At 45.6% G+C, this 20,138-nt stretch overlaps 1 protein-coding gene across 3 annotated transcripts in view; it reads left to right on the top strand.

The window, feature by feature from the left end:
• Window positions 1-20,138, top strand: part of THAP3 (THAP domain containing 3) — a 152,019-nt gene that overhangs the window by 55,078 nt on the left and 76,803 nt on the right. The window contains exon 4 of one of the 3 annotated variants that reach the window (XM_069240221.1): window positions 1,130-4,921. The exons of the other annotated variants lie outside the window; for them this stretch is intronic. Coding sequence (XP_069096322.1) covers window positions 1,130-1,384 — 255 coding nt within the window. The 3' untranslated portion in view covers window positions 1,385-4,921. Of the gene's footprint in view, window positions 1-1,129; window positions 4,922-20,138 lie in introns of those variants that run through there. 3 annotated transcript variants of the gene reach the window in all.

The raw sequence follows: 20,138 nt of genomic DNA, 5'->3' as shown, positions 1-20,138 counted from the left end.
GGGATTCAAAATGCAACACCATCAAACACAGACTATTGTGGGGGGGGAAAGTAGCAGATCTGAAAGAAACGCTACCCAGTGTTCGCGTAGTTCATACATTGGGGCAACAGCGTGTTTGAATACACATTATAGGCAATATCTTTGCATATGAAGTAGCCAAATCAGCGTAAGCTACGGCTTCTGTTGCTGCAATAACTCGTTGACAGACTAGATTGGATAATGAAACATTGGCTACTGTGAAAGCTTCGGCAGAAAGCAAGCCCATGGCAAAGGCATATCCTGCCAAATATTCCTACTCCTATTGCACATCTAGCCTAAACACCACCCTAGTAACCATACCAGGGGTGGGAGATCGCGTGATCCCCCACCAAGACCAAAGACCTTGGTTGATTAAAGTAGGTCATGAGGGAATTGCTTCTTCCCGTGCTGGTGTGGGAATTGCTTCTACCCATGCTGGCGGCTACTATTTCACTATTACAGTCACGTTACAAACAGACCAAACAGTATGTCCTTTGCAGTGACATCTGTCAGCAAATAAAAGGGTCCAACTTCAAATGCCCACTGCAGACACCCCTCTTATTTTCCAACAAACCTCTGCAATGTGTGTACCTGGACCATCATGGTCCTTTTGTAACCTGGTGGTGCATACAAATACATCTTAGTCGCTGTCGACTCATGCTCCAGATTTCTATGGTTATGGCCACACCGTTCAGCTGACGCTCAAACTTTTATTAAAGATTTGCGAGTCTTATATGCAATTGCGGCTTTCTGCTGGGACCAGGGCCCTGCTTTCGCCTCATGGGCATTCAGGGACCCCATAGCTTCACTAGGGGTCCAACTGTACTATTAGTCTCCGTATCATTCAGAGTGAAATAGTGTTGTGAAGCGAAGAAACCACGACTTAAAGCAATCCTTAACAGCGAGAGTATTAGGCATGGGTCATAATTGTCTTAATTACATATATGGAGTCCAGAGAGCACTTGAAAATGTGCCCAGAAGCATCCTGTGAGGGCGTACCCCATATGAAGTTCTGTTTGGAACACAAATGTATGTTCCAGATTGTGATGGTCCTGGATTGGAGGTGGCAGATACACCTTTTAACATAAATGAACTTGTCACTGTCTTGCAGGACTTAAAACAGTTCAGTGACGACAACGCCTCTGCCAGTGCTGCCTCCTTGGGAATAAGGGATGCACCAAGAACACTTACCAGATGGATTCCAAAAGTTGGGGTTCTACTTTGTGAAAAGATTGCTTTGAAAAAGGAGTTTGGTCCTTCTTATCGTGCATCGCTTCCAGTCCTGGGAATAAACGGTACCAGAACTGTTATTCTCCAATGCAGCCAGGTTCTAAAGAATCCTGCTTTGTCTCCGTTGACAGTGTGAAGTTACACCATATGGCAGATACTGCACAGCAGACCTAGAGGACTCATGGGTAGTCCCCGACTACCCTCTCACTACAGGCAACTCTGACAATTCCCCAAGCTTGGGGAGGGTGGAAGATGATCTTTCATTAGTACCACTAACTTCCTCTTTGACAAGAGACATCCACAACAATGAGCAATCGTTCTCAAATTTAACTCAAACGGATGGAATTGTTTAATATGAACCACCAGGGGAGACTTCTACCAGGTCTGCTCGTCAAAATGGCTCCAGTTTTTTACACGAACTGCTTCTGGATATTTTGATGACGTCAACAACTCCTTCACCGACTCATCTGCCTCTTCTGCAACAAGACTGTCAAGAGCACGTAAGCTGATAAATTGGCTCAAAATGAACTATTTTATTTGTCCAAGGAACTATCTGTGGCTCTTACTAACTGTACTGGACTTCCTTCTTTAGATTGGGTTTGTCATCGTCTTTTTCATATTAATACATGATCATTACCTTCATGAACGCTCTGGAGTTGAACTGGTGCATGAGGTCCTAAAATCACATGTTTCCTTTCATAACGTCGTGAATTGTCCCTAGTGAACATTTCGGCTATACCAATTCCTGATGGGATTATTCAGGGATAAAGTATATTTTGATATAAATGGCAGGACAGAGGTTATTCAAATTTCATATGTATTTAAACTTTCAATGAATGGTGTAGTAAGACCTGGAGCTGTTTCTGATGATTGGGTTGATTCTATGTTATCTGAACTAGAGTATTTTATTGTATTTGAAAGTGAAGATGTTTATTAATCAAAAAGAACATTATGAAGATATGTTCTGTTACAACTAATATGGACATCATTTCATTCATAGAGCAAGTACTCTAAAGACTATTTTTAATTACACACAATGATAACAGTGTCCAACTCTGCCAGTGGGGAGATCTAAAACGTACTCTGAAAGGTTTCCTGCTAAATTCTATAAATGGCAAAAATACATTAATGCAATTGAAGATCAGCTCGATGAGTTGGTCCAAAATGGTACACTTAACACACCACTTTCACATCCTGGCAAGTGGTTATTGTGGTAAATGGACACAAATGGTTGTCATGCACGTTTTGTAAACTCCACAAGGGGTTTTAGAACTAGTAGACCAGACCCTTGTAATGTGTCACCAGAACATTTGGGTATAGTAACAACATACAGTGCAGGAAAATTATACCAGCAGTGGTTAAAAAGTTCCTCACTAGATCTTGTTAAAGAACACCTTAGTCTCCTGTCTAACTTTCAGGATTTCCTGTTAGGCCCCAGTAGACAACGTAAAAAGTGCTTCTTATTTGCAAAGTGCAATGAAATTTGGAAACTTTCCCAACAAGAAACTGCTGCCTAGTTAAGGAAAAAAGATCAGGAAAATTTACAGAAAGTACTAGCTGTTGTAGATAATGGGATTAACATCTTGTCCTATCACATATACACATTAAACCACATTTGTTTCATTTGCAGTAGACATTGTATAAAGTGACATGTATTTTCTATCAGTGTAGACCGAGCCAGCTAAGGTCCATTATGTAGTTGGGATGGATACTACAAACATTCAAATTCGGTTGTGTCCCCTGGCAAAAAGTTAGTGCAAGGGACATCTTTTCTACATTTAACTTGGCGCGACAGCAACCAATAATGGCTAAGGAAGCGACCTGATCTTGGGCTAAACATCAAAAAGTTGCCTTTTACTGTGGGCGAATTAGCAAATGCTGAATGGTTAATACATGGGATTATCTATCTGCCTATTTTAACAGTGCAATTCACATCTTGCTTAAACACATTCCAGTGGGTAGATATGAAAGGCTAGGAGATAGTTACATACATCACGTGTGGGAGCTACCCTATTCGAACAAATGCATCAGTGGCATGAAAGAGTTATTTCTTAGCTGTAGTGAATGCAAGACTTCCGTGAGCCATTCAATGGTTTTTAAGCAGCTGTCCTTCCACGGGGTGTGCAATGCTTTGGCAGCTAATTTAGTTTGCTATCTGAAGGGAGTTACAGTCCCCTTGATTAGACCAGTGTTCCAGGTGCTCTCTAATGAAAGCTATGTGTTTCTTAATAGTGAGAGTTGTTGCACAATGCAAGCCAGAATTGCTTATGTAGTTTCGGTCTCCCAAATTGTCACCTGTTGCGGTAACATACTTTTTCCCCCTGTGCAGTGGACAAAAGTAGCAGATATTCAACCTCACGTTACTACTTCAAATGTGAATATTGACAAGTTAAGGAGACTAAAAGCTCTATTGTTCCAAAAACATGTGGCGCTGACATCGCCATGCAAGACCTATGCGTTCCAAATGTCGAAATCATCTGCAGAGATACAGTCCCTTTTTAAATACAAATTTTCTGAGAGACGTTGATGAACTTGTGGGACGGATTTTTAACGTGTCCAGTACTAATGGGACTGTACATTTCTTTAAGGCTGTGTTGGTTCTGGTTTCTTAAGCACTTTTTCCTCAATATTTGGCATAATACTTTTAGCTATACACTCGATATTGTAAAGTATTTTGGGGGAATTTCCAATTACTTTGGCTCTAATAGGTGGCATCTTGCTGTTGCTTTTTTTGTCCGCAATGGCTGTCCCATCGCAACAGGACTGAAGGACAGATGGTGCATCCACCAGTGCAACTGTGTCTTGGACGCATGAATCAGTATTTTGGAGCACCAACCGTGGAGAAAGTGGAGTGTAACTGGTCTCTGTCATGTAGATCAGTTTTGGATTGTGTGCAGCCCATGTTTCTGTGCCTCTGGTGCCTTTTCCAATGTGCACTGGAAGTTTGACTTTCTCCACGGCACTTACTGTCATTGGATGCTGGTCTCTTGATGTCCTCGCTGAGGACTCATTACCAGAAATGCACATTGAGGGTGCGTTTGCTATGGGAAGCCATTTATAAGCTGCCCTTTGTGGATCATGCTGCTCATGTGTATTTTTACATGGGAACACTTTTCTCAGAACACTAGCTGTTTTGATATGAAAACATCTCCCTGTCCCCTGCACATTAGAGGGTGGTTTCAGCCAGATGACTACTACTGCATGCTGTCTGACTCCGCTACAGCTGCTTGCTGAAACTGCCTGTTCCCTGGCCTATATGGGGAAGGTGTCTCAATAGATGACTGACTCCTTCACTACTGTCATACTTGGGCATGATGTCTTCCCAGGGGGGTCCTGAAGGGCAGATTAGGGCTTATCCTGCTGTGCTCTAACATAGAATGTTAGTGGCGTAGGTTGGAATCATACATCTTGTATAGTCACAGTATGGTGGGAGTTTTCTAGTGATTAACTTTTCTTGTGACCATTCTGCTTTTAGTAAGTATTATCATTCTCATTTTTGCAGTTCATGTTATTTTATCTAGGATGCAGCAGATTCAATGAATCTCTATTGAACCATTCCCTGCTTCTGTTTGTCTTTGCATGTGTGATACGAATGTAACTGAGAGAAAAGGATGAGATCTGATCCACGAAGATTTCTCTGAGTAGTCACAATGTCATGAGCCCTGTTGCCACAGATCACCCCTGCTCTTGGGCATAGGTGAGGTGCTGCTAGCTGGCCGGAAATGGATTAGGCCGACAGTTGTCACATGGAGTGGGATCAAGCTGAGTTCCACACAATTTAGGTGATGCTCCCATCCAAATTCAGAAGCCTCATTGGCACAATGAGAGACAGCGAAACAGTGGATCATGATTCCCCTGAAGTGCGGTGCACAGTATATAGCTTGCTGGTGAGACTCAAAACAACAACACTATAACAAATAACCCATCCCCCTACAGCCCACCTCCTCCTACTTTCCACCATGAAGCATCTGTTGCCTTAAACTCCCAAAATTAAAGACGTGAAAGGAAAGTTAGTGGGTGCTAGATGTGGCCCTCCTTGAAAGAACGGATAGTCTGAAGGCAGTGCTGGCTTTCTCATCCCTTCTTTAAAAGGGTCATGATTCATTGCTCCCTTGTGCAGGTGGCATCCTTGGACATAGGGTCATCTGTGAAACCAGACCTTCCTGCAACGTCTCTATTTTTTTTGTAGAGTGGTCGAGTCATGGTGCACCGCCTTTTCGTACCCGAGGAGTCTAGATAGCCCAAATATTGTCTGCATTTCCTCTGTGATCTGGTCCTTCTTTGCTGCTTGAGTTGTAGTGCGGAGGGTCTCAAAGAATTCAGGGACTTTGAATACTCACAGGGTGTATCCCAGGTCGCTGCCAAGATGGCTTTGCATCTGCCTATTCCCATCCCGCCTCCAGCGTTTCTTAGAAGTGGGGGCAGCCTTTGTGGATCACTTTGGGTTTGGCTGGGCGAATGAGCTTGCATTAAAGGTTGAGGGTCTTAGGTTTCTGCTGTACCTTATCAAAAGACCTCTGTTGCCTGTGTGTCTCATGGGTATAGTCTGGGAACATCATTATTCAGGACGGCTGGAATATCAGTAAGCCGATCCCTGCGGGCCTCTCAGAGGATAGCGTCTCTTTTGCGGTAATTGAGGATCTGGGCATTCAATGGGGGAGGGGAGGGTTCCTAGTGGAGGGCACTGGGCCAGGGATCTGTGTAGCTGTTTGATTGTGAATCACTATGAGAGGGCGCCCTCCAGCGAACACAACAGCCAAATGTTCAGAAAGTGCACAGTGTCTGGGGACTCAGTGCCCTCCAAGACTCTGACAAATCAAAAGCTGTTACACCTCGATCTATTTTCTCCATATTCAGCGTGTCTTTAAAGGGTGGTGCTGAGAGAGAGTAACTTCGGTAGATTGTTCTTAGAAGTGGTGACATTCTCTTCCACAGTTTCATTAGCTTATAACTTGTCTCTTTGCCGTATAACTTGCCCCTGTGTCGCTGCTCTGCTGTTTCTTGTTCTCTTACTGCATTCACTTGCGTCTCTCTCTGTTCAGCACTTTGATACTACGGCCGCAACGCACTTTATAAATATATATATATATATATATATATATATATATATATATATATATATTTATACACACACATACACATACAGTTGAGATTCTTTCTTCCATTTCTTTGACTCTATAAGCATTGTTTTGGAGGTCCTGATAGAGTAGTGACACACCAGTCCCATTTTTTAATTTGACTGGTTTACAAAATGCTTGGATGGCCTGTTATATGATATACAGGTCAGTGACCTGAATCGGTGGATTGACACCCTGTTGCCTGTGTCCTCCCAGGGGGGCAATTGTGAATTTGTCCATTTTAATTTGGGCGTGTGTAGCCTGAAAACCCAGGGTCACATTGGATTGTAGTTGGCTTCTTTCACTCTCTCCACTTACCCCCTAGGAAGGGGGACAGCATGATCAGGCGAGGTTGACTTGGAGGAGTTCACAGGACTGTGCCTCCAGATAAAGGTTGGATCTATGCGTTTGTCTAGGTGAGGGAACCCCCTAAAGCAGCTCACTTACAGGCGCACATGTTGCTCGTTCATCTCAGGTCAGGCATGGTGTTAGACCCTTTCCTATTCCCCCTGGTATTCCAGTGGACCAGTACTTGCATCTGAGGATCAACAAGCCTGTCTCGGGGATGGTGCTCCAGTGTCCAGGGAGATGGCCCCGGTCCTGGTGCTTGGTGTAGTGTGTGGCCTCAGCCCACTTGCCCTGGCAATGCAGCAGGGGAAACACATGCAGCCACATGTTGATGAGCCCGGTACAGGGGAGGGGCTGTCCTGAGGGAGCAGTCCCTGTTGCAATAAGGAGCAACAGTTGGTATAGTCACTTCAGCCCGGTCCCACCTCCAGCATCTGCAACTGACACAGCACATCCAAGCTGCACCACCAGGCGGCGCGTCATGACGAAGAAGACGAATGGCTCGCTTGATTTCCCCCACGCTCCTGCCCTTAAAGTGGCACCGGGCAGCAGAAAGTGTTCCCACAAAGTGCCTGGTCCGACTCCCCTTTCCTGGGACTGCCGTGAGGGGAGGTACTGTTTTTTCTGGCCGGCCCCGTAACTTGGCTGAAGGCCCGGGCACCACTGTGTCACAAGGCCGTCCAGATCCAGAAAGGAAATTGAAGTTTCTGACACCAGATGCGGCCCTAAAACAGCCAGACTACTTTTGTCCTCGAGGATGATCCCAGAGCGGGCAACATGCTGCAAGCCGAATGCTGGAAATTGGCAGAGAAAGTCCAGAAATGCATTCAGAGTGCTTCTGCCATCATGGCTGGCTAGCCATGCACCCTTTTATATCAGTATTTAAACAGATGATTGAGCAATAACTGTTACAGACCAGTGGTTCCCTGCCTGACTTTGTGAGGACTATTCTCATGGCTCTGTTAGAGAGAGATGAGAGCCTACCCAACTATTTTGCTTCCTAGAAGAGCTCATGATCTAGTAGACATCATTGACAATCATTATGGGTTTGCAGAATACGTCTATTGGCTAGTGTAGGGTGTCTTGTGTGTGTTTTTATGTCAGGTTAGAGAATTCGCTTTTGTATCTTGTACTTTTCGGCTATCACAGTGTCGTTCATCAGTTGTCCTCTGAGAGTGTCTTTAGCTGCAGCTCACAATGTTTGCACCGATTGTACAGTGCCATTGTTTTCTTTTAGACAAGTGAGCATATATGTTTTTAACCTCCTTTTCTCACTGGGCATTTTGTACTGTGCAATGTTGAAGTGCTGTTTTTCACATTGGTTGCCTGAGATTCTAGTCCAGTTTTATGCAGTGAGGTGCATGTTCAGTGAGACAGCCTTCGAAAATTGTGAAATCTAGGACCGGCAGGATAATGTCAAGTAATAAACTAGTTGTGATTTGGTGCTATGTACTTCCAGTAGGAAGGAGTACTCTTTGTCATAGAGGTGGAGAAGGTGCCATATATCTAAGAGGCCCTGGTCTTTGAGTATGTCACTCAGCAGTGCCCTGTCATAGTTATTGTGCATATCTAACAGGTCTGTATAGTCCAATACAATGTCTGGGGCTAAATTCCATTCTCCCCCAGTGATGCTATGGGATGTATCCAGTTCTGTAATAATTCTGTTACAGTGAAGATGAAAAGTGGTGTTGCTACTGCTAGGGGCGTATATGGATCATGTACTGAATACTTTTGCACCAATCCTTATCTCGTATATCTCCTCAGTCAAAACCTAAATGTGTATTGATAGGCATATATGAATCGTGCACCAATATAGCAATGAGCACCTGTAACTTGGTGACAATACAATACAATACAGGTATTGTGCGTATCCACATAGTTACAGGCTCAAGAAGGTTCTATTTGGTATCCCATTTCTTAAGCTGTGGCTGTATTGCTAGGAATGCTTTTTCTCTTGCCATTGGTGATGGAGGAAAAAGCCCCTTGTGATCTTGATTTTTTATCTATTCAGGTCTTAGGTGGCATGTTTGTATACGTTCGTCAAGTTCAGCCTTGTTTGGAAGTGATGTAAAAAAACAGACTAATCAGGGCTACTGGATTTATGTAGCAGTGGAGTACCAAATTATCTGACAGAGTTGACAAAATTACACTGCAACAAATGTCAAATATTTTGGCATAAGACAGCACTTTTTTATGGAATTACTTCATTATTTTGTCATTTATACGTATGGTAATACTATCTCGACAAAGATTTTACCTAATTAGGACCAGTTTAACAATGAAATACAGAAATATATAACTGAAGACCAGTTAACCTTTGCAGAAGGCCTCTACACAAAAACATGTTGCCATGTTTTTAGTAACTTCTGATCCATTTGAGGTAGAAATAACATTTTTTTAAAAATCTGCAGATTATGCAGCAGATGATAGATTATTTGGCAAACACGGCAAATCCATAATTATGTAAAAAAGGAGAAGCTGCAGAAATGCATAATCCCAGTGGCCCTGGTTATAATAACTGCCTGTATACCTTTTGAGTCTTTGAGTGGTAAATGGGCCTTTTGTATTTCCATTAGGTGGCCGAGAGGGAGAGACCTCTAAAACGCAGTATGAGTTCAACAAAAAAAGTCTTTGACATCACTCTTTGCCATTTTTGTCTGCATCTATTTAGTTTAAAATCTATAAATCTATGGCATGCTGACTAATATCAGTTGTTAGGCAAAAGTAATTTGAAAGCCCATGAACTCATCTTGACCCTTATAAGACAGTTATAGGTTTCTTCTTGGATGGACATTGCTAGTGCAATCCAGGTAATTGTAATATAATCTTGGCACCAAAGGGATAAGTGAAGGAGTTGCAGTTATTGGTCAGGTTAATTATTCCACCAAATCAGTTCCAACACAAACAAGTTGTAGACATTTTGTTTCTCACTTTCGGCCACCATCTTGACTCTTAACAATCCTGATTAACCATCCAATCCCTTATTTATTCCTGTTTTTATTGAGCTTCTCCACCCTTTAGTTCTAAATTATTTCAATATGATTTTTTTTTATATGCGGATAGACTGTAACCAGCATAAAAAAAAGCTAAAGAACTTTCAGACAACATGGACATTTTGTTTCTCCTTTTGTGTTAGAACGCAAATACGTTGCAGGTCTCCTCTTTGGCAGATATTTATACCAGTTGAGGATATTGGGCTGATCCTGTATGCTATTTATTTGGAGACAGTGAATGGCAATTCCAAAAAGGAAGCACATACTCCAAGACAAAGGTCATATCAAAGGATTATGACCTCATGTGATCCTAATATTTGGATTCTCTACCTAGGTGATGACAGATATACATAAGGTGGCACCAGTTATGTTCATAAGAACGCAACATGTCTGGTTTATACAGGATCAAACATTAAAGCAACTAAATGACCTGGAGTCTCCTATGTCCTGTGGTCTAAAAGAACATTCCATTTAAATTTGTGAAAATTACACGAAAGAATATTGACATTTTTAAAACGGAATAATAGTTAACTTCATTAAAACAAGGCTGCTCACAAAACTTACGGACAAAGGCATGATATCAGATCTCTAAGGCATAATACGTACAGCACTCCCCTTCCCGAAACGATCAGGGCAAGTACGATGGGAACAAGAAATCAGTAGGGAACTGAGCCCTAAAGATAGGGAGGAGATCCATTACAGAGCCAGGACCACTGCCCATAACGAGCAACAAAACTGCTGTAAAAATCACCACATATTGGTACTAACACCCCATCCTCTGCACAAATGTTACTCAACACTCTCAGCTGACTGTTGCAGGCAATGTGGCCAAAAAGGCACCTTGCTCCACATATTCTGGGAATTCCAGAAACTCTTGAAATTTTGGGACCAGATACTCCAAGACATAGATACACACCTGGAAAGAACGACTTTCCTGCTTTCCAGCCTACACGATATTAGGCCTGCCCAACCCACATACATTTCCGCTCAAATCCAGCAGAGGTCGATGCATTTGGATTAGCCTGGGGAGCAGCGCATCAGGTGATCTTAACTCACTGGGTCACAGCCACAATACCCACCCAGTTAGCCTGGCTTCACAGACTCTGGCACATTTTAGTTATGGAGAAACTTTCCTTGATTCTTACACAACAGGGAGACTCATGCGGGGAACTCTGGAATCCATTTATCACCTTGTCTCAGGAATTTCAGGAACTAGTGTGCCCCAAATATCTAAGATTACTGAGGCTCTTGAAAACAAATCCATTGAGTGGAGCCTACCACACTGAGTCCTAGATTGGATAGACACTATACCATTTTCTCAGTCATAGGCCCGAGTGTCCCTAGGGGATGGGAGTGGGAGGGAGGGAGGGAGAGAGGGAGAGAAGGATGTTCTGTATATTTCTTAAAACTGTTGAACAATGCTTGAGTTAATTTGTTGGGTGAAAGCTTTATTTGCTGCCATTCAGGATGCCTTTAAAAGCATTTCTTTGACTAAAAGGCATAATTTACATCAGGAAATTATTCTCTTAAAAATGTAGACACATTCTTGAAGTTTTATCCGTCACTGAGGCAGAACTCTCATCTGGTCACTGAAATAAGAATTTCCTCTCTGTGTACCCTTTTTAACATCTGAAGAAAGTGACTGATAGATCATTCGGCCCCTGTGCATTCACAATAGTCTCTTTTTTACACAAGGCATAGTCCCTTCCTTTTTAAACATGCAGTTGTTAACCTTTTGGAAAATAAAAAAGCTTGATCTGAAAGCATTCTCTAATTAAAGACAATGTTCTTTCTTGCAAACTCAAGCTAGTTATAGTGTTGTGTGTATGTGTATGACAAAAACCTTTTGGCCCCTGAAGGACTCCCTAGAGTGATAATTCTAATGTTAGAATGTGGTGAATTCAATGCAGGTTTAGAATGTTGAGTTTGCGGTTACACTCGGACAAACTAAGATGTGGAATACATAGCTCCATGTATGGCATATTCCTTAGCAGGTACCCGGGCTGACAAGGATGATAAAACTGCCAACGAGATAGGGGATAAGTAACATGAAGATCGACAGTGTTGTCCCAGAGAGTCTGCTGTTTCCCAAGCAAACGTTTTGCCATCTGTGCCTTTGTTGAAGTGCCAAAGTTCGTAGTTTGGCTTATGTGGAGTCTAAACCCAACTCCAGTTGATATGAAGTGTTTGAAATTAAAGAAAGCTTTGCTGAGAAGTCTATGCATTGTTAGTCAAGAAACTACTAGCAAGGCCATACACAAAGGTATCATGCGACTTTGCAATATAAAGCTATACAGTGCATTGATTGAAAACAATAAAGGCTGCCACAAATCAATAAAGAAAAGGGAGCTAGCTGACAGAACAATTGAGAACCAGGCATACTGTTGTCACACTTACCAGAGCTTTGAGCAGAAGTGCTCTAGGACCACAGCTGCGGGCGAGGAGATGCAAGAAGAAGCACAGGGGTTATGCTTATTGAGCAGTCCAATACCTAAAGTGACGCACCATCAAAACTGCCAGGTGGTGCCTCAGCACAACTCAAGAAAGTGAAAGGCTCCAATGGAGACCAAGAAAGGAATTACAGTGCCACAGACTGTTCGAGATCATCCTGAGGCTGAAATGCTTCAAGGCCTCAGAGATGGTATTCATGAACAGGTTGCAATGTCAGCCAATCCAATAAGTGATTATAATGCTCCAGCCTTCCTGAAACCACCACCACCCTTCGATATTACCAAAAAGCAAAATACTGGCAATCAATGGACTGCCTAGATAGAGACATTTGATGATTTCATTGATGCGTTAGAAGAGACAGATAACAAAAAGATTATCAAATACCTCAAGAATCTTGCTGGTGATGGTGTAAAAGAAGTCATAAAGAGGAGCTGATGAAGTTACGTACTGTCAAATTAAAGAACCTTAAATCTAAAGTTTAATCCAATGCTGAATGTAGATTGCGAAAGATACATTTTCAGTCAGGAACGGCAAAGATTAATTTGTTGAGAGATTGGATATGCCCATAAAACACTGCAGATTCAATTAATTTAATGATGAAGAAATACGTCTCAGAGTTATTGACAAATGCCTTTCAGATTTATTCAGACTACAAATACTGAGAGGAACTGTTAGTCTGGAGCAAGTTCTCATAGCTACAGGAGCTGAAGATTGTGCCGATCGACAAGCTGCTGATATGGAGGCTGGAGGTGCCCAAAGTGAGCCAGTCATGAACATGAAAACAAGCAGAAACACAAAGCTGAAGGACACAAGGTGATGTCTCCACTGAGAAAGGAGCTGTGTCTCAGATATGCAAAGTCTGTGGTAAAGAGAAACATTTTCTGATGGTTTGCAAGGCAAAGGAAAAAGTAAGTGCGTCACGGAGAGAAGACAGAATGACTGACCGAACATTCCATAAGCAACGCGTGGCCACAAGACCAAGTAACAACATTGTTTAAGACAAATCAACACCAAACAAAGTTGATCATTATCTAAATCATCGTCAAAAGGTTTGTCAGCATCAATATCAAGTGAAAGCGAAGAACTTAATTGTGCGATGTTGATGTTTACCTCAGAAAACTACACACATGTTGGGCTGGCTGCATGTGAAGAAAATTGCCAACCAAAAGTTAACATGAAAGAGCACCAAAGTCAAGATAGGTTCCTTACAGAACCCATACCAGACAAAACTATTTCCCTAATCTCTGGGAAACTCCTAAATAATATCCCATACTCCTAGGGAGAGGTGTGGTCCAAAAACCTGGGAGAATTAGAAGATGAGCACTGTCAAGAGGCACTACCGAGCCCCAGGGAAATTGCTGTCTGAGCCAGATTCCGTTTGATGCAACAAACTTCTACACAGTTCCTACTACTCTAGATCCCTCCTACACAAAATTCACAAAGCAGATCCACCTGTCTGCGCCCAGGGCTGCAAACAAGAGGGCACCTTTTTCACGTGCTGTGGGCCTCCCCAGTGATTCAGTCCTTCTGGACAAGGATCATAGTGTGAGTAAAGAAAACCCTGGGACTCACGCACCCTATATCAGAAAAGTGGATCTCCTTATATATAACCGGGGATGAGCCGATGCCAAGAGACTCCAAGATATCGGCGATGTTGGCATTCAGGGTGACCAAGCACAATATGGCAAGGCAGTGGGATCAGTCAGCCCCACCAAGCATGGAACAATGGGAGTCCGACCTAGACTGGTGTCAACGGACCGGAAAAGTGATATATTAGAGCCGGGGGTACACTAAAAAATGGAAGAAAGTGTGGGGACCATGGTGTGCAATTAGAGGAGACTTGTGTGCTGGATCTTAACATGCGCACTCTCTCTGGAGGGGGGGGGTGGGAGCTAGAAGATGTATGTTACGCTTTAAGACAAATGTGATTGGGCTGTAAAAGCACTAAACAGTGTAAAGCTATGATATATGATGCAAATGGATAATTGATGTAATCACTACTGCTGTTCTATGTTGACCTGTAACTGTAAATGTATGTAGATGACACCCTGAGCTTTACAAAAAGAAAGCACACCAAAGTGATTCAATCATTGTCTGAAAATTACACTGAAAATAAACTGTTGTTCCATACCTTTCATCGTTGACAGTGGTAAGTTGATAAATATTATTCCTGAGGAGAAATATATTGAACTATCTCCATTACCACGACTGAAGCTATTGAAAACCTAATGTACACATTGGCTGCATCGACACCCTTGAAATGTAAAGGTTCATTTGTAGGGACTATGAAACACAAGAAAACAAAAGTCCAAGTGCCCATTCACGTACTTCAAGGTAGGGCATCAAGTGCCTATTTTCTCAGCTTTAGTACAGCTGCTATTTGTCTCAAAAACTACAATATGAATGCTAAACACAAAATAGTAAGCCATTTCATCTTCATTATTTCATGGGATAGGAAAACTTAAGACTATGAAAGTACAATTGTATATTAATTAGCATGTCCGTCCTGCTGCATCAAGACGCAGAAGAATTGCATTGCATTTACAAGAAGATGTTGAAAGGAATTCAAATCATAACTTAAGCATGATATCATTGAGCTTTATACTGGTCCAACACCATGGGTTTCTCCCATAGCGGTAGTGCCCAAAAAAGACAGTGAAGGAGCTGTATGCATAAATGAGGACATGTGTCAAAAGAACATGGCAATTGAAAGAGAACAAAATCCAGGTCACCTCATTGCTGACATAATACAATTAAAATGGTGCCAAGGTCCTCTCTCGCCTTAATTTAAATAAAGGATATCATCAGTTGGAACTTGAAGAGAATTGCAGGTAAATTACAACCTTTTCTACCCATATTGGTCTGCTTTGATACAAAAGACTAAGGCCCTCATTACAACCCTGGCGGTTGGTGTTAAAGTGGCGGTAATGCCGCCAACAGGGCAGCGGTAATTACCACCAAATTCTGACCATGGCAGAAAGATCTCCGATAGACAGCCAATGTACCACACCGACCGCCAGGGCGGAAACAACAGCCACCACGGCAGTAGCCACCTACAGCCAGGTAGAAGTCAATGTTTAGCTCACCATATTAAGACACACAATTCTGCCACCTTTTCCGGGGCGGTACCAATGACATCAAAAGCCTGGCAGAAACTGCACAGAAGTGAAAGGACTCCCCATTGGAGACACAGTGAACAACCACGCCGCCATGGAGCCCGAGCTGCATGTCTTTCCCATGATTTTCTATGTGCTGCTCCACCACCAACGCCGGCGAAAGCGACGACCGTGAGTACAGACGCCTAGCACACAAGGGAGGGAGAAAAAAAGAGGGTGACACACACACGCCCCCCCTAACACCATACACACATTCAGCTGCATTACTAAAACATTTATACCCCGTACCTCGGATGAATAATGCAAGGACAAAACGATTTTGAGAAAGTGAATGTAATGAGAGATTCTGGAGGGGGCATCGTGCCCTGTGCTCTTGATCCTGGGGAGTGCAAGGTCAGTCTCTCAGGTGGATGTCATACCCACTGGATTTGCAGGGGCAGGCTGCACAGCAGCCCTTGGAGGCAGGATTACATACCATCTGCCGGCAGTTACGGCAGCTCACTGGAAGTGGTGGTGGTGTTGCTGTTGGTGGGGGGGGCTCCTTCCCATCCCCTGCAAATTCGGTCGGCTGCTCACTGGAAGAGGTGTGGTGCTGCTGGTGGGGGGAGGCTCCTGTCCATCCCCTGCAACCTCCGCCAGCTGCTCACTGGTGGTGGTGGTGGTGCTGCTGCTGCTGGTGGGGGAAGCTCCTGCCCATCCCCTGCAACCTTGGATGGCTGCACAACCATGGTTGGTGGTGGGTGCTCCATCACAGTTCCTGCCCCAGGTCCTTGCTCTTCCTGACTGCTTGTGCAGGCTCCTTTGTCCTCCTGTGCAGGCTCCTTTGTCCTCCTGTGCAGGCTCCTTTGTCCTCCTGTGCAGGCTCCTTTGTCCTCCTGGCACCAGCTTAGGCAGGCTGCTTTCCCTTCTTGGCACCAGCTTAGGCAGGCTGCTTTCCCTTCTTGGCACCAGCTTAGGCAGGCTCCTTTCCTTTCTTGGCAGCAGCTCGGGCAGGCTCCTTTCCCTTCTTGGCAGCAGCTTGGGCAGGCTCCTTTCCCTTCTTGGCAGCAGCTTGGGCAGGCTCCTTTCCCTTCTTGGCAGCAGCTTGGGCAGGCTCCTTTCCCTTCTTGGCAGCAGCTTGGGCAGGCTCCTTTCCCTTCTTGGCAGCAGCTTGGGCAGGCTCCTTTCCCTTCTTGGCAGCAGCTTGGGCAGGCTCCTTTCCCTTCTTGGAAGCAGCTTCGGCAGGCTCCTTCACCCTCAGGACATGTGCCCTGGATCCTTTTCCACCACGAGTGGGTGTGGTGACGACTGGGCCCGTGGACTGGGTGGCTGAGGTGCTTGCCTGGGTTCTTCCCACCCTGGCCAGACGTGCAGGACTTGGGGGAGGGTAGGGAAGAGGTCTGTGGTGGATAGGAACAGTTTTTTAGGGACATTGAGGCGGGAAGAGGGAGAAGGTTTGGGAGTGGAGGAAGAGGGAGTGGTTGTTTGAGGTGTCTGTCTGCTGATTTTGGGTGCAGGTGCATGGGCTGGATACTGTTGTGAAGTGGATGGCTCTTGGGTGTCTGAGTGCTTGTGTTTGTGTTCCTTAGGAGGGGGACACACAGAACACAGTGGGAGAGGACTCTGGCGACGTGTGCATGGCTGTTGTGGAGGTGTCTGCCAGTGAGGTGTGTGTTCTGCTTGGTGTGGTGATGAGGCTGGTAGTGGATGATGATGTAGTGCATGCAGGTGTGAGTGTAGACAGAACTGGGAGGGAGGTGGTGGAGGAGACAGTGGAAATAGTGGACGTTGGTATGTCTGCATCTAGATGGTGTTTGTGTGAGTGCCTGTGAGATGAAGTGTGGTGCTTGTGTTTGCCTGTACCACTCGTCTGCCTGTGTGCTTGGGATGGGTTGAGGTTGAGGAGAATGGGACTGGGAAGTGGAAGTTGGAGGGGGAGGGTAGAAACAGGGATAATGGCTGCCATCAGAGAGGAGGCCAGAGCCTGGATCGATCTCTGTTGGGCAGCCAATCCAGTGTGAGTGTTCTCCAGTAATGCATTTATCTGTTGCATCTGGGCTGCCAGCCCCTGGATGGCATTCACAATGGTTGACTGCCCTACAGAGATGGATATCAGGAGGTCAATAGCCTCCTCACTCAGGGCAGCAGGTTTCACTGGGGCAGGGCCTGAGGTGCCTGGGGTGAAGGAGATGCCCACCCTCCTGGGTGAGCGGGCAAGGGCAACTCGATGAGGGGCTACTGGGAGGGCAGTGCTGGTACGGGGTGGCGGCTGTAGCTGGGGTGGTCCCAGAGGTGTCCGCCGCCACCAAGGAGCTTCCATCGGAGGAGGTATCTGTGTAAGAACTGTCCCCTCCAGTCTCCGCCGTGGTGCTCCCCTCGCCCTCCGTCCCACTGGTGCCCTCAGCGTCGGTGGACTCTGTCTCCTGAGTCCTGTGGATGCATCTCCCTCCGTCGCTGGTGCCTCTGCCAGATGATGCTAATGCACATAAGGAGAGGATGACAAAACAATAAGGAGGGGGGAGAGAGACAAAGGATACACTTGGTCAGTGGCTGCACCAACACCACCGTTGGCGTACACACCACCCTCACACACCAGGAACAGGCCTACGCAATATGCCATAGCACTACCAGAGAAAAAGTTAGCATCCAAGGCATGGGGAAGGGCACACTCCGCCAAATGCAGCACCCCTGACCTGTAGTGGATGCTTGCAAGCTAGGTATCATGATTATCCCCGCAGAACCCTAGCCACCAGGGGACCTACTCTGCAATATCAGGCCTGGCCTAGGGGCACCCACTGACACACATCTCCCACCCAGTTACCACCCTACTATGCGTAAGTTGTAATGATGGGCACTATACTCACCCCCTTGTGGCTGCTGTGATGCCCTCAAGTGCCCATCCAGCTCAGGATAGGCCACCGCCAGTATGCGGGTCATCAGGGGGGGTCAGTGTTCTGGCACCCCTTCTTCTTTGGGAGGCCATCCCCAGCTGGGCCTCCGCCGTCTTCCGTGCCCCGCGTCTCAGGTCCTCCCACCATTTACGACAGTGGGTGCTCCGCCTGCCATAGACCCCCAAGGTCCACAAATCCTTGGCAATGGCACGCCATATACCCTTCTTTTGATGGGCACTGACCTGCAGAGGAAATACACACAGGAAAACAGTATTAGCCAAATAGTGCTGCCTGTTACACTTATGGCCCACCATACCCCTTCACGTCACCATTTACACACACATGGCCCAGCACAAAACCAGTACGCCGCCCAGAGGGCATCCAACCCCCCCCTTACCCAAGGCCTTCACACACAACTCCATGCATCATGCCCACAGTGTACTCACCTGTTGGTCTGGAGGCCCATCCAGCAGTCCGTACTGGGGTAGGACCCCATCCACCAGTCTCTCCAACTCTGCCGAAGTGATGGCAGGGGCCCTTTCCCCAGTCACACGGGCCATGGTAGGTTCCAGACACAGGTCACAGCAGCACATGCAGTGTAAGTCCTCTCCTGTGGATGATCAGGTAGCAAGTGATGAATCAGATAGAAAATGGCAGTCGCGCCCGCGGCGGTGCTTACTGTCACCGCCGGCGTAGATCACCATTGGCCACTGTAACCCACAGGGCCCAATGTTACCCAATGAGGAGTTGCACAGCGGTTCCCGACCGCCTCCCGCAATGGCGCACAACGTCAGCGGAATTACCTCACTTCCACCTGTCCCTCCACACAGGACAGGCGGATGCCATTTTTGGGGGGGGGTTAGACCCTGGATATTTGCTGCATCACTGTTGAAATTTAGACATACTTTACAAATCACACTTACCCATTACAAGTTCACACATGCAAAGTTCTGTTGTAGCCCTGGTGGACTTGGCAACAATGGAGGACAGGTACATCATCCTCATCTATAGACTTGACAGGGCCACAATCACAGAGCTGTGTGCACAATTGGAGCCTGACCTGATATCTGCTAACCGTCACCCCACTGGGATCCCCCCTCTTGTGCAAGTTCTGTCAGTGCTCCATTTCCTGACAACTGGTTCTTTCCAAGTGACAGTGGGCTTGGCAGCAGGAATGTCACAGCCAATGTTCTCAGTAGTGCTGACCAGAGTGTTGTCTGCCCTGATTAAACACATGTGCAGCTACATTGTTTTCCACCAGGTTGAAGATTTGGCCACAGTGAAGGCTGAGTTCTATGCAATGGGACATATCCCCAACATAATTGATGGAACACATATTGCATTTGTCCCCCACCCCCGTCAAAATGAACAGGTGTTCAGAAATCGTAAGAGTTTCCACTCTATGAATGTACAGATGGTGTGCTTGGCAGACCAGTACTTCTCCCACGTCAATGCTAAGTATCCTGGGTCGGTGCATGATGCCTTTGTCCTGAGGAATAGCAGTATCCCAAATGTGATGGCCCAACTACAGAGGCACAGGATGTGGCTAACAGGTTAGCCCTGGTCCCCGCCCAGTATTTGTCGGTGTATGGTGTGGGCCATATAGGATAGTGTGTGGCTAAATGTTGTCCCTCACTATTGCAGGTGACTCTGGTTACCCAAACCTCTCATGGCTGCTGACCCCTGTGAGTAATGCCTGGACAAGGGCAGAAGAACGTTATAATGAGGCACATAGGCGAACCAGAAGGATAATATAAAGGACCTTTGGCCTCCTGAAGGCCAGGTTCAGGTGCCTCAATCTAACAGGTGGATCCCTGTGCTACTTACCCAAGAAGGCTTGCCAGATAATAGTGGCATTCTGCATGTTGCACAAACTTGCCCTGAGACGCCATGTGCCTTTTCTGCAGGAGGAGGAGGCTGGAGATGCCCGTGTGGCAGCAGTGGACCCTGTGGACAGTGAAGATGAGGAGGCAGAGGATGAGGACACCAGAACAT

This window comes from Pleurodeles waltl, chromosome 6 (genome assembly GCF_031143425.1).
Source record: "Pleurodeles waltl isolate 20211129_DDA chromosome 6, aPleWal1.hap1.20221129, whole genome shotgun sequence".
NCBI classification, from domain to species: Eukaryota; Metazoa; Chordata; class Amphibia; order Caudata; family Salamandridae; genus Pleurodeles; species Pleurodeles waltl.
The sequence above is the reverse complement of the archived record's forward strand: the minus strand, read 5'-3'. Positions and strand labels throughout refer to the sequence as shown.